This window comes from Herpailurus yagouaroundi, unplaced genomic scaffold, assembly GCF_014898765.1.
Source record: "Herpailurus yagouaroundi ecotype Mexico unplaced genomic scaffold, PumYag 196, whole genome shotgun sequence".
Lineage (NCBI taxonomy): Eukaryota > Metazoa > Chordata > Mammalia > Carnivora > Felidae > Herpailurus > Herpailurus yagouaroundi.
The window spans coordinates 32,240,107-32,255,472 of NW_024412427.1; the positions used below are offsets into that span (position 1 = coordinate 32,240,107).

The 15,366-nt window shown below is 37.2% G+C and overlaps 1 protein-coding gene across 6 annotated transcripts in view; it reads right to left on the reverse strand.

Moving 5' to 3' along the window:
* Window positions 1-15,366, reverse strand: part of RALGAPA2 (Ral GTPase activating protein catalytic subunit alpha 2) — a 329,216-nt gene that overhangs the window by 186,772 nt on the left and 127,078 nt on the right. For 3 of the 6 annotated variants that reach the window (XM_040447849.1, XM_040447847.1, XM_040447852.1), the window contains exons 17-20: window positions 13,757-13,897; window positions 7,607-7,738; window positions 5,797-5,894; window positions 870-942 (exon numbers count right to left, since the gene is read on the reverse strand). In XM_040447849.1, the coding sequence (XP_040303783.1) occupies window positions 870-942; window positions 5,797-5,894; window positions 7,607-7,738; window positions 13,757-13,897 (444 nt within the window). Of the gene's footprint in view, window positions 1-851; window positions 943-5,796; window positions 5,895-7,606; window positions 7,739-13,756; window positions 13,898-15,366 lie in introns of all 6 variants that reach the window. The other 3 variants (XM_040447848.1, XM_040447850.1, XM_040447851.1) reach the window with 3 other exon arrangements.

Below are 15,366 nucleotides of genomic sequence, written 5' to 3' on the forward strand. Positions count from 1 at the left end.
TTTCAAAGGCTATTAAGCCATATAGAGCTATTTAGTCTGACACAAAACAGACCTAGACAGTCTACTCCTCCAAGTCTCCTGTCTACTTCATAACAGTTTTATGTGTCTACCCTTCCTGTCTGCCTACTCTTCTGTCTGTTCTTTGTATTTGCTGACCATCCCTCAGCCTTGTTGCTTGGGATTTGTTGTCCTTCCTTCACTTGCCAAGAACTACAAGTTGTCCCAGCCACCAGATAAACTGAAAGTTGCCCCAGAAACCAACCTGTTAGGTCCCTAAGTTCATCTGCCACAGAACTCCAAGCCCACAGGATCTGAAGGTGGAGCCTAAGAGGAGCTCCTCTGCCTCTACCAAAACCAGCCTCGATTTGCAGGAACTGCCTGTTATGCAATCTGAGAAGGGCACGGCCAGGTACCTGACTTCATGGAAGCAAAGTATTAGGGCCACAGATTACAATATATAATATATCCAAGGATTTGAATCAAATTTCAAATACTTATACCATTGATTTCAATGTGCTTCTGAAGCTTTTTGTTCCTAGCCTGTGGGAACTTTCTGGAGAAGACCAGTTTTCCTTCTGGGTTTGTTTGCTCACCCAGCCATTGACCTTGGTTGTGCCTCTTACCTGGAGAAAGACCTGGGGTGGAAGGACAGGCCTCTAAGGCACACATAATGGACTGGACCTGGTTTACTGTATGTGTCGACTAACCACCCATCAATCCTGGGATTCCAGGAATAAAAATGTCCCAATTCACAACTGTGACTCTTCAGAGGATAAGATACAAGTTATAAGAGAACAAAATAGATCCACTCTTAAGTGGGACGAACACAGACCACATTTCCTGGAACTTACTCTTCTGTCTTTCCTTACATTTTCCTTGTGTCTGCTGCAAATCATCTTTTAAATCCAATTCAGCAGGGCTGCTGCTTCTTCTGACTAAGATCTTCAGACAAAAAGAAATATTGCATTTGTTACAGGAAAGTTCTAATTTTTACAAGACTAAGTTTCTAGTCCACATTTATAAAGAAAAAGAAACAAACAATAATAACAGCAACAAAAAACTGAATGATGTTTTCCACTTGAAGGATATGTGTTCACAAATTACTACAATTGAATTATAAAATTACTCAAGATCTGAAATTTTTGGCTTCTTCTTTGTCAAGTGACATCCAATTAAATTGATCTACCGAGAAGGGATGCCAAATTATATGGAAATAATTTATTTTTAAAGTTTTATTTGTACTTCTGCTTGAGCACACATACATAATGAAGCCAATTTGCAGAGGGCCTAAGTTACCCAGGAATGGTGAGTGTGCAAGCAGGGAATGTGTAAATTCTATCTAGGCATCTAAAAGTCACTCAGTGTCTCTTTGTGAAATATGCAACAGACTTTCCTGAGCACCGCCTCAACACCTAAACCTTGTGTTAAATAGAGACGACTAAAAGATTTGGAGGCAATCTGCATCCTCTAAAATTTATAACTTGCTTGGAGAGACAAAACATACACATTACACATAATGATCACAGTGTACATAAGCAAAATGTGCAAGCAAACTCTCTCTAAAAGGTATGCAGAGTAAAGTGTTACCTTAATCGGCTCACAGTTACAGGACAGCTGTTCAAGAAGGCAACAGACATGAAGTAGTAGAGAGAAGGCAGGAGGGGATTCAAGGCAGGAAGCACTGAGTGGTAATCAGCAAGTTCTATGTGCAGGAAAAGAAGCTGATTATAGCAGGCCATGCAAGGCAGTCAGGCGAAGAAGGAAAATGTTAAGAAGAAAACGCAGACCACCTTCTAAAAGAGGTAGCTGCCAGTGGGCCTTCAACATCAGGCTTACAAATTTCAACCCAATATTGACAACACAAGCAACTGTATGTTCCAGATAATAGTTTACTGTGATTAAAAATTCAACTAGAAAGATAAGTCTAGTAGTCATCTGTGGGATATATTAAAATTAAGAAGAAAACCGCTATGAACTGTTAGACTGAATAAGGAATGAGATGATAAGGCTTTTGATGGTGGAAAAGGAGAAGAAAAGATAAATAAGAAAATGCTGTAGAATGACAGACAAGAGTTTATACGAGACCCGTATATGGGAGTGGAGGAAAATTAAATCACAAAAGGATATGAACCTAGGGAACCATAGGAATGATGGTGATGAAGGAAGGAAGGGAGGGAGGGAGGGAGGAAAGAAGGAAGCATAAGGATAAAGGAACTTGAGAAGATTTCTGATGTTTTAATTTTCATATTTAGGCTAAATATCCAAAGCAAATATACCGTAAGTGGGCAATAAAAATCTAGGAGTGAAATAGAGGATTAAGTCAAGAATGAAGATGTGAATTTAAGGTCCTCCAGTGCAAAGTGTGTAAGAAACCTAGGGTTCAATGAGCCAACTAAAGGGAAAAATATTAAACAAGCAAACAAATGAAAAGGAGGGGCTGAGATATACAATTAAAAGACAGGACAATTATTAAGCTAAAGCACAGAAGTAGGTCATGGATGAAATATCTAGAAGACTAACAGTACATGAAAAAAAATACTACCCAGCCTTAAAGAAGGATGATATATACCTAATGTGATAACAGAAATATACCCAGGATCTTTCCTCAACTAAAAAGTAGAATGTGGGTGGTTCTGACTATATGAAAGATGTTTGGAATTTCCTCCAGCTATAGAAATAGATTTTATGTAAGAATTTCAGGCTCACAGGGAAGTAGAATAAATCTCCCAGTGATCCATACTCCCCCCACAAAGTGAGTAGAAACCAGAGCAGTGAAAACAGGGCTGCCATAAGGGTAAATCTACTATTGCCACTGCCAGTGGCAAAAGGACTGAGATTCCAGGATTAAAGGAGCACTCATTGGCTCTTGGAAGAAACAAATGCACATTGTCCTGGTGAAACTCCATCACTTCAGACATCCAGATTTCCTGTAGATTAAGATCCATCAGCTAGGAACTCATAATCAAAGATCACTGAATACCCAAGGAAATAAATCATCACGTACAAGAGTCTCAGAAACAACAAATACTAGATTTAGACCCCACTCCTACCCGCCCCTCCCCGCAAGGACTTCAGACAATCAGAAAAAGAATTTAGAATTGTAATTTGTGACTATTTTAAAGACATAAAAGATAGAAATCACAAAAATGAGCAATCACAAAAATGAGCAAGCAACAAGAAATTATTAGAAATTACAAGAATGTTTGAAAAGAATTAACCTGAACTTTCAGAAGCAAAAGTTAATCATTGTTGAACTAAAAAATTCAGTGGAAGTATTACATAGCCAACTCCATATGAAAAAACAAAGATCTGAAAAACAGATCTAATGAATCACCCAGAATGTACCAGAGGGTCAAGAAGAGTGGCAAATGTGAAAAGAGACATAAGAACGTGGAAGACAGAATGAGAAAGTCTAAATATATTTCTACTCAAAATTCCAGAAAAAAAGAGCTGAAAGAACAAACAAGAGGCAATATTTGAAGAAATGACTGCCAAGAATTTTCCAGAAACAATGGAAGAACAAGATGCATGGCACATAGCGTATACAAAAAAGGACAAATGTATAAACCAAAAGAAAATGCACCTAAATATAATGCAAGAAAACTGAAGGGCAAGGACAAAGAACAGCAAGGAATGACAACTAAACAGAATGGACAGAACTCTCAAAAACAACAATGAAAGACAAAAGATAGCAAAAAAATAGCTTCCAATAGAAGGTGGGGGGAAGGGATAAAGAAGTGGAGGAACTACAGTAATTAATTAAGATGTTGTACTACTGGCCAAAAACAAAGTTACCAATCAGTCAAGATAAGTATATATGAGAGAGAGGTATCATTTCAGATCAATGAAGGAAAGATGAATTCAATAAATGGGACCAAGGACAAGTGGTTATCCATGTGGGAAAAAATAAAATAAAATTAGATCCCTACCTCCATAAATAAGAATCAATTCAAGATAGATAAAAGACTTAAATGTGTACAGCAAAACTGAAACACTTAAATATTCTTATCCTTGTAGAGTTGGCATTTTAATATTTCATAAACCTAACTATAAATATAATTAATAATCAAAAATACCAAAATTAAGAACTTCTGTTCATCAAGACACCATTGAGAGAGTGAAAATATAAACCACACACTGGAAAAAAATATTTTCTAGAAACATAACCAAAATAGGATTACTCTTCAGACTATATAAAGAATTAGTACAAATAAGAGAGAAAAAGAAAAAAAAATCAATAGGAAAATGTCAAAGACGTCACATGAAACACACATGGTCAATCAACATGTGGAAATATTTTAAACTTTATTAGTAATCTGAAAAATGCAAAATAAAATGAATTCCCATTTTCATCCACCTAACTCACAATCTGACAATAGCAAGTATTGACAAAAATGTGGATGAATGGGAACTCAACACATTGTTGGCAGAAATATAAGTGGTGTAATCACTTTGGAAAACATACAGTCTCTTGTAAAGAATATTCTTCTACTTTATGTCTCATTAATCCCATGCCTAGATAGTCACCATAAAGAAAAATCTCAAACATGTAGATCTTGAAACATATACAAGAGTGCACATAGCCACATTTTTCATTAATAAAAAAAAGATGAAAGAATCTAACTATCCATCAACAAGAGAATGGAAAAATAAGTTGTGACATATTCACAATGGAGTGTCATATGGTAGAGAAAACTTAGGCTACACGCCACAGTGTTGATAAATCTTAGAAATATGTGAGTGAACAAAAGCAATAAAATCACTTAATAAAGTTTATAAATAAGGAACACTAAAGAATATAATGTGGAAATACATACATATAGAACAAAACTATAGAGCAAAGCAAGGACATGATAAACACAAAGCCAATATAACATTCTCTGAGGGGACAAGAAAGGAACATATATAGGCCAAAGCAACAGCACTGGAAAAATTCTAGTTCTTAAACTGGGTGGTGGGCATATAGGTATTTATTTGATTTTGAAACATACATATATGTATGAAATATACATATATTGTCAAAATACACATGCAGGTATATACAGAACATATATTTATTAGTATATAAGTATACATAAACATATGCATGTTTATGTATATATGATATATATACAAGTATAAATACACATATATAAAAAGATACATGCCCTTTAAAAATAAAGACAGAAAATTTTAACACTGGTTATCTTCTAGGCAGGGAGGACTAGAGAGAGATTTTTCTCTGTTTATTGTGCACCTTTCTGTTATGTTTGAGTTTTCTATAAATATATATCTACATATTTTTAAAGAATGACTAAGCAGGAGTCACGTGCATGCATGAAATGTGGGCTACTTTTTAGTTTTTCTTCTTTATACTTTATATTCGGTCTAAAGAGATAAATGCTATTTTACATTTTTCTAAAAAAGAAATCATAACTGATCTTTGCAAAAAAAAAAATCACTTATCTAGCAACTCATGTCAGGTGGAACATGCTACCTAAAGCAGTTTCAGGAACAGGGAATCTGAATATACGTCTGACAGGCATGGATACCTGCTTAAAAATATAGAATGCCAGGTACAGACCAGAAGGTAAATTCCATTTTCATGCTAATTTTTTTTTCTATTTTTGTAGTGTGACTATAATTTTACACAGAAAGTAAGAAAGCCTTTAAGAGCTCTCAGGGTTGTTCAGGGCAATTACACATCTAAATGGAGAAATGTTTTAAAAGAACTGCCACTAATAAGCGTATTTATTATGCCAATAATTTATATGTTTATTTTTAATTACAAACTGATATAGTTTGAAAATATCTTACTGTTATTCCTTCATGTTCCTTCTTCACATATCCTTTATTTTCTTGAATAGGCTTGGACTCTGCAGAACTCAAAGTCTGTATATTTTCTACCTTTTGACCTAGAGATTTTGGGGAAAAAATTAACAAAATATTTTAGATGATAAAATTGGAGAAAAAAATTTATATGTAAGTAATCAAATTTAGATATCCTAAGATACGTAAAAATAGGAGTTACGATCTGGCAAACTGATAGTCTATGAGTCAAGTCTACCCTATAGAATCTTTGACCCACAGATAGCTTTTAAGAGACTGCACTGAGTGCAGCCAATAGGTCCACCTAGCACATTATGCCAGCACAGGGGAAGGTAACAAGACTCTCCTAGGGACCTTCAGAATGGGATCTCAGAGGAAAGCTGCCTGAGTTTGCCAGGTGAGCTGACAGGAAAACAGAGCAGGAAGGTGGTTCAGTACTGCTCAAGAATAAAGACTGACGAGAGAAAGCATGAACTTATCAGTATCAGTGATAAAAAAGGGAATATCACCACATAGCCTATAAACACTAAAATGATCATAAGAGGGTTTTATGAATAATCTGGGGCCAATAAATTTGAAAAGATTACATGAACTGAACAAATTCCTGAAAAACCACAACTTATCTGAATCAAAACAGGAAAAGGAAAATTTTAATGGTCTTAAAATGATTTAAAAATGTGAATATTTTTTTGAAATCTTCCTAGAGGAAAATTCCAGGCAACTGGTGAATTCTACCAAATATTTAAGGGGAGAAAAAATTTAAAACAGTCTTATACCAAACCTTTCAGAGAACAGAAAATCTTTCAGATAATACAGTTCTCAAATTATTTTAGTGTATCTTCTTACTTCAAGAAAATTTCTAAGAGGGAATACTTCCCTATTTTGATGAGGCTACGAGATAACCTGTTGATAAACAAGATGGTTTATCTCTTACTTAACTGATGAAACTAAAACTAAATAATAAGCATATTCACTGCCACCAGACACAACTGAAACATGCACTTTCCCTGTAAAACACATCATTCATTGTTTACAGATCTGACCATCTGCCTCTCTGCTTTGCTGGAAGGTGTCAGAGACACTGTGTAGATGGATGCCATCATCAGTGCTTATTTTCAGCCTCAGCAGAGTTCACAGGCTGCTAATAAACTTTTTCACAAGTCCAGCCAGCCCTCCATTCTCACTGTCAACTTTTATGGCTCTCCTCACAAGACCCTTTCTTGCATGCCCCTACCCTGCCTCCTACTTAACTCTGCTGCTCGCCTGGACCCTGTGGTGTGACATTCTCTGCTTCCCACCTACTCCACCCACCACTGGACTTCTCTCTAGTCCTCAAACAGGCTACTCTTAAAAGAGGTGCACCTAGGGGCACCCGGGTGGCTCAGATGGTTAAGGATCCGACTTTGGCTCAGGTCACAATCTCACAGTTTGTGGGTTTGAGCCCCGCGTCAGGTTCTGCATTTGCAGCTCTGAGCCTGGAGATTCTGTCTTCTCTGTCTCTAACCCTCCCCTGCTTGTCTGCTTGTGTTCTCTCTCTCTCTCTCTCTCTCTCTCTCTAAATAAATAAGCATTAAAAAAAAGAGGTGCACCTAAGTATATATAATTTTAGATAAGTGTATTAAACAGTGAAAATATTTCATTGCCAGAAATCACATCCTTGCTATCAACTTAAAAAGCAAGTTTCCTTGAAATAAATTGAGTGGGGTTAGAATAAACGCAGAAAGCAATACGGCGTGCAGCTCCTTCCCAGCCAGGATCCACAGTCCTGTATTGTTTAACCACTGCAGCTACTTCATACCCTGAGAGGAATCTGGGCGGGGCGGCTCAGTGACGTCAGGTGTGCTGCTGCTACGAATGATGTGCTGCTCCGCCCCCAGGCAGCCAGATTCCATGGCAGGTGCATTTTCTGATTGCTGACATTCTTCCACTTCTGTGGGCATTAACACAAAACATGCAGAGATGTATTCAAAGATTTTTAAAAATAATTTCACCACTTGAACCAACTGATTCTAAAAATGTAGTCTGGGATACTTCCCCCCGGTCCAAAATTATACAATAAGATAATCTGCATTTACATACTAAAGTTTTCTTTCTACACTTGTTAACAAGTAATATTCCACTCTAAAAATACGTTTTAAGTTCTGCAAAGCATTTTATTTTCAAAATGGAGGAAAAAAAAAGAGAAAAAGCTGCAGAAATGGTTGAGAACTGTGAAAGTCACTTGGAATTTCAGAGCCGGGCATGCCAAGGAATGCGGGAACCAGGAAATACACAGAATAGGTAATTTACATTTGAGGAGAGTAGAAAGACACACACACACACACACACACACACACACACACACACGTGCACACACACACTCTCTTATAGGAAGATAAAAGGAAATGGGAATTTCAACTCTATCATTCCTTTCAACAGATAAATGCACAACTGTCCAAAATAAAATACTACAATTATTTAATAGCTTTTACCACCAAATGCAATGCTGAATTAATCATTAAAGTACAAAAATGATCCACTGGCATTTTTGGAGAATTAATACATAATTGTTATAAAATAGAAAACCATAGGTGAGTACTGGCCACTGGATAATCTCAGCTAGCATTATTACAAACTATATTCTCCCAGAGAATGAGTTCTCTATTCTCTATGTGGCTCCAGAGAGGTCCCTCTAAAACCAAGATCTGACTGCACCACTTCTCTCTTGCCAAGGCCCCCCATCATTGTACAGCCAAGCCTGGGATCCTCACAGTGGACATAGGGCTCCCCCTGACCTCTCCCCACAGATTTGATCCCCCACAGGAGCTCTGACTCACTTTAGTCTCCAGCAATCCTAGCCCACCTGCACCTACTGCTCTCTCCTTTCTGCGGCTCACTCTTCCACACTACCCTCAGACCTGTTCCTGCCTCCTTTCCTCCCTCCCTTGCTACCTGGACACCCCTCCTACAGGACTTGCCATGTGGTCCCTCAGCAGACTCCACACTCACTCCAACAGTCATAAAACTTTACATCTACATAGCTGTAACATATTTTCTAAAAATTTTAATTTAGCTAAAGTTTCCTTCCTTCTAAGATAAAAATTCAGCCTGTATTATCTTACCCGGCAGTGTCAACCACTTCCTCACCTGAAATGAAGCTCACTGCCCTTGTGCCACCCTCAGTATAACCCTTTACTCCAAAGATAAGCCAAAGTGCTGGCTCTCCCTAGTCAAGTTGTATGTATGTATTACTCTACATGTAACACACAGGACTTCAAGAGAAGGGTGCTGCTTTATTTTTACTATCCAAACAAAAATTCTATTTTAAAGTACACTGATACATGTAATGAGACTTTAAAACTATGAAGTTTGTGTGACCCTTCATTTATAATTCAGAATACTGGGCCATAGTCTAAATTTAGGCACTGACAGGAAGCTGAACTTAGGGCATAAGCAAAAGACAGTCAAGGTAGCAAGACAAGAGCACACAGACCCATTAAAGCCGCATCTCTTCCAGGTTGTCTTTGCCCTTCTCTTCTCTTGAATAGCCAAGAACTGTTCATTTTCCCACAGAGAGACACAAGACATGTGTACATGTTTGTGATCTCCCCACACATCTGCAAGCTTAGACTAGGCCCTTTCACAGGTCTGCTTCTAGGCTCCTCAGCATTAGGCAACAGAAGCCAGATGATACCATGAGACCAGACCCTCTCTGCTGCCTTCATTCATTGTTTATTCTAATTATGCAAGATACTGAAACCTTCTGGGAAGTGTTTATATTCGTTAATGAACCTACTTGTTAATCTAATATCAGTAGAGGGAGCCCAAGAGCTTCCTAATTCTCTAAAAATGATTGGCAAGTACCAGTTTTTATGGACAGTGGGAAGAGTGGCTTTTATTCACTTAAACTTGATGCCAAAAACTGGTAGATGTTGGTTTCTGGGCTAGGAGCAGAAGCAAATAAGAGCCAGGCCAACACTGGCAGCATCTTTTTAAAGATAAAGAACATCGCCATCTGGTGGGATACCGTACAGTCACAGCACCATGGTTTCCAAATTCGAGTGTCCCCACTGGTCCTCAACACAACAGACGGACGAAGAGCCTGCCATCACCAGCTGGTGTGCCTTCCCAACAGGCTGGCCTAATGCAGCTTTAAGGCTTTGTTTTTGTAAAACTGTTGGTAGGGACTTCTCTGATGGAGAAGGTCCAAGCCCACAGAAATCACCAGAAATGGTGAGGATGGGAGCATCCATGATGAGGGTGGAAAGAAAGGGGAGAATCATAATGTCAAGCATACTGTGAGGACTGCTATGCTATTGGTTCCCCGAGGTACTCCTATAGTTAGTTGACTGTTAAGTGATCTAGTGTGGAAAAAGAATTTAAAATTCTTATCTCACAATTAAAATCCAATTTTCTGATTTGTAAATGTACAGTTCTTGGCCTTTCTCACACTTTATACTAAGTATATAGTCAATATATGCCTTGCATAAATGAACAAATGAATACCAAAAATATTTTCTTGATACTTTTTCTTTTCTTAAACAGCTCTTGAGCTCCCTCTGCTGGCTTTTTATTTGTTAAGAAAGGGACAAATGTCAAAACTGCTCCCGTTCCACAGTGTTGCTGTTTCATAACAAATTAAGACCATTTAATACTGATATGCAAATATCAAGATACAGGATTATGTGATACTCAAAGCATGAACAATCTAAGTTATATAAAAATTACATGATAAATTCTGGGTAGGTCTAACACATTCTCTGTTTTGAGTACCACACAATTTGTTCAAATCACTTCAAAGAGCTAAATTCTATCTCAGATTCACCAAATCATTCATTGTCTCGCAAGCATTGCTACCCTAATAACTCAAATTTTAAAAGTTCTAACCTTCTAGCTTCTTGATAGTGTCAACTACACAGTACCATTACAAAATCACTGCTTTCTAAAAAGGCTCCACTCAAAACACCAGGAAAATGATCAAATTAGAATTACTTCATTTTTCCCACTGAGAGAAAAATTCACATGATTAAATTAAATTAAGAGTGCAAAGTCTTTAGAAACTTCTATTTATTCCAGACGTCTGACCACTTTTCAAAGCAATTTCACTCAGTCTTTAATCTAAGGCTTTCTTAATCAATCTTATTAAATGAAGTGAGACTCATTCTTCAATTACCAAAATTCTGGGTTCCATTTATCCCTCATACAAGGTTGCAAAGGCAAAATGAATAGTTTAATTTCTTTTTAAAAGCATTGTTCATAACACCAACTTGAGCCTATTAAAAAGCACAAGAGATAGAAGTCAACTCAACATCTTGAGGTTTCTTAGGAGGTCCAAAGGTGAACCAGCCCAGACCCTGACAACAAGCACTTCCTGACAATTGGATACTACCTGCAAGCCTGACAACCAGAGGCAGAAGCAGCCAAACAAGGCTTTCAGTTTGGTACCATTAAGTCTCTTTTAGAATGAGAGAAGATCACTGAACCTCTAATTGCTACAACTACAATGGCCCTAAAGGAAAAATAAAATCTATCATCAGCATGGCCTATAAGCACTACAGACTGATAAATGTCCCAACATAAAAGCAGTTAAAATTGCAAAACAGCTGGAAAGCATTGTTCTCACAAAGGAGAGGAAGGAAAATCACCAAACTGCCAGTTCTACTTCCCACGTGTGTATGTAGCTATTCATATAAATGGGATACAGGTGGTTATTACTTTCCCCAAAATCTGCTGCCACCAAATAGAGTCCCAAAGGGACCAGAATAAATATAATCGTGGCTGAAGGTAAGTAATCCTCTATTGTTTAGATTATTAAAGCAATTTTTACATATAGACAAAAAACAAAAATAAGAAATGTTAACAAATGAAAACAAAATTAGCAATCATTTTTATAGTAAAGACCTTGTGGCCAGAAAGTCAACATTAAAAGTGTCTGCATACTACGTATAGGTGGATATACATCTACCTATATCTAAACTTAGCCATAGGTAAGCAATATATGCCAACACACTAGGATTTAAATTGGGGCAGAAATTTAATATTCTCATGTGCCAACCGGTGAGAATGCACAATCTAAAGTAGGATTGATATGCACTGTTCCTGGCCTAGTCTCTCGACAGGACAGTTCCAAAGGGAAATGGCATCATTTCCTTAGTGAACTAAGGAGGAGTTCACTACTGTAGCTGTCAGATAAAACACAAGGAACAGCAGACTGTTCTCAGTGTCACTACACGGCTAAGTCCCTTTACCCTTCATGCTATAAAACCAGGAATAAAGATGGCAAAGGCAGGAAAATACTGACTTGGCATGGCCTGCTTTGCTTCACCCCAAATCAGGGTCTTTCAACCTCAACACTACTGATATTTTGGGTCCGACGATTCTTCATGGTAGGGGCTGTCCTGTGTAGCCACTGTCAGGTGTTCAGCAGCATCCCACTAGGGGCCGGTGTTTAGGCACCGCCCCAGCTGTAACAACCAAAATGTTCCCTGGGGGGCCAAATCATCCCCAGTTGAGAACCACTGTTCTAAATCATATTTAACTTCTGTTGGAACTCTGTGTGTGTGTGTGTGTGTGTGTGTGTGTGTGTGTGTGTGTGTGTATGAATCAAGAATCTGAATAAACTAAAATATAATAGTGAATGAGAAAAAGGTTTCCAAACTGAGATTGTGAACAAAAATAGATTTCTTAAGAGAAAATATTCCGGACAAACTAGTAGAAACCTTGATCAAAGGAAACAATATGGGGAAAAAAATGCACTGTGAAGAACAAAAACTTTTCACCATGAAAAGAATGCCTTTTGGGTGTATATTAGCTATATACCAGCCAAAAAGAAAACAAAACTATTTTAGATACTTTATTAATCATCTCTAGGCAGTAGTACTTTTTTGACAACCAGATTATCAAGTAGTTGACGTTCATCAGTAACTTAATTGACTGGGGATCATGTTACCATTCGTATTGCTTTTCACCTTTGGTATCTACTAGAGAAAAGTATTTTCTGAGAAGTGTAATCCGTAGTCTCAATGAAACAAATTTCTTCCTTTATATTCTGTGAATTAAATAATATGACATCTTTACATGCTCATCAGGGGAAGTAAGATTTAATTATGCTTTACTACACTACATCATCATACAATATGGCATGATTTAGTGCTACAGAAAGCCACACTCAGGCTATCTCCGATAGTAAATACTGATTTACAATGCCATCTTTCTGAAAATAAGAACATGAAAACATATCCCTCTTAGCATGAAAAGTCAGTTCATTTTAGAATCTCTGAACAGTAACTGGACATAGGCCTAATTATTCACTGCAGAGCACAGTAGACCCTTTTTTTGAGGGGTCTATGGCAAAAATCACCATTTTTGATGCCATAACGTTTTAGTAATCCAGAAAATACACTGTGTACAAACTACAAGTGGGTGAACTCAATTTTAATTCGCTGGAGCACAAGAACAATGTTTTGAAAATTACATTTCAAAACAAATGTTTTGAAAATCCTTGTTTTGAAAATTAGCACTTTTTAGCATCTTTTTTTTTCTACTCAAATCAATAATCAGTGTGACTGATAAACATAAACATTATTACTTTACACATGATTACAATTTATTAATCCCAAGGAGGTATTGCCTACATGATTTTTCCCGTTTATTGATTTTGGGGAGGCACAGCAAGCAAAACTTTTGTGCTGCAGGCATTGTACAGAAGGTGCCCATCATTGGTAGAAACTATGGGTCAAAAAGTCCTAGAGCAAAGACCAGTGGTGCTGCAGAAATTTTCCTTGACTAATGGCTACTAAACATTTAACTGCATAAAAACAATTATTAATATTCACCAAAAATAAATGCCAAGTGCAATGGCCAGGCACGCATGCGCAGTGTGGGGGGTATTAACAAAGGAAGCAAGGCCTACAGGCAAGCAGGAGAAGCCCAGGGACACTGACGGACACATGAGACAGCGTTACAGTACCTGACAGCCTGTGAGAGCAAGAGGAGTAAGAGAGACCAGGTAAGAGAGCGCTCACGGTGTGAAGGAGGAGCGGGACGCTTTTAGTGGCAGGCAAAGCCTCAGAGAGGTGGACACAGTTGCTGATAGACTGGCTTCGCTTAGCTTCCAGGAGAGATAAAGTAACAATTATGTCAGAAGCACATTAGGATCTTTCACTTCTTTTCTTTTCTTTTCTTTTTTAACTTATTGCTATTTTTCTGGGCTTTCTTTCAAATTTAAAAAAAGGTCTTTTAAACTTTAAAGGAGGTCAGTACAAAGTAGAGTATTTAACTGTAGTCTCTAAATACAGCCAACCTTCGGTCATTCTGATGACATGGGAGAATGGACACTCACACTGTATCACTTTGTATCACACTCACATTTGGGTTGTTTATTTGGGCAGACACTATAATCCATTTCCCCTTCCTAAAGGACACATACATGAAAAGACAACAGGCAGGGAGGGGAAAATCTAGCCTAAGATTAAAACTGTTCTATAAATAATAAATAATTTAAAAATTGGTTTACTGAGAGCTGACTGTATTCAAAAGCAAATCATTTAGTAAATTAAATATCCTAAAGCACAGAAACACATGAAAGTCAAGTTGAACATTAAAAGATTTGATATTTGAGGGTAAAAAGGCAAAAATCTCCATGAAACCCATCCTTGTATATCACATTTCATGCTTGTTAAATCCATAATTTCTTAGGATGAACTTTATGATGTTCTCAAGTTTTCTACAGACCACTATTTAAATGACCATTTGAGAAAACAGATAAACACAGGAAGAGAATATGCCTCATATATACGAAACCACCATCAGTGGGACCAGTTTTATCCTTAAAACTAAAATATAAAGGTTGACTTGTTTTATTATTTTTACATCACTTTATTCACATTCACGGAATACAAGTACAAATGGTAATGACACATTTGCAGAGGGTGAAACAAAGTTTTTACTTCCTTGCCCCTCCCCCCTCAAACCCCCCCCTCCTCTGGTTGTCAGTATTCCCAGGTCTGATTCCCACAGGGAATCCACAGGGACTACCTGCCATGGGATTACAGCACACTCTTCACAAATGGGTAAGATGATACTTCAAATGACTTCCATGCGAATGTCAAACTGACTTACTTCAAATTTCCTAAAAGATGTGTTCATCTCTCAATGTCAGAGGGCGTCTGAAAGAGCTTTCCTTTTATGAATCAAATGTGTATTTTTCCAAAACTGATCACTAGATATTTAGAAATAATAAAACTTATAATTATTATAATTATAATAATTACTTTGTGTGGAAACTGACTTGCTTTAATCACTCATTTTAGACATCTAAAATTTTAGCATCATTCACACTCAGGAGCAAAGTTTTCCTTTATAATTCTTTAAGACTCTCCTTGCCAGTTCCTTTTAAGTTGCAAACTAGTTCCTTCTCTGTTACATTGTTCTTTCTCTACTCTGCAATTGCTTATTTTATTATTTCTGTCTTGCCACCATCACTGACATTTTCTCAATCATTTTCTTAATCTAGATTAAGTGTAGTCACTGAGGCAAGTTATAATAATCTTTTCCTTTAATGTTTATTTATTTATTCTG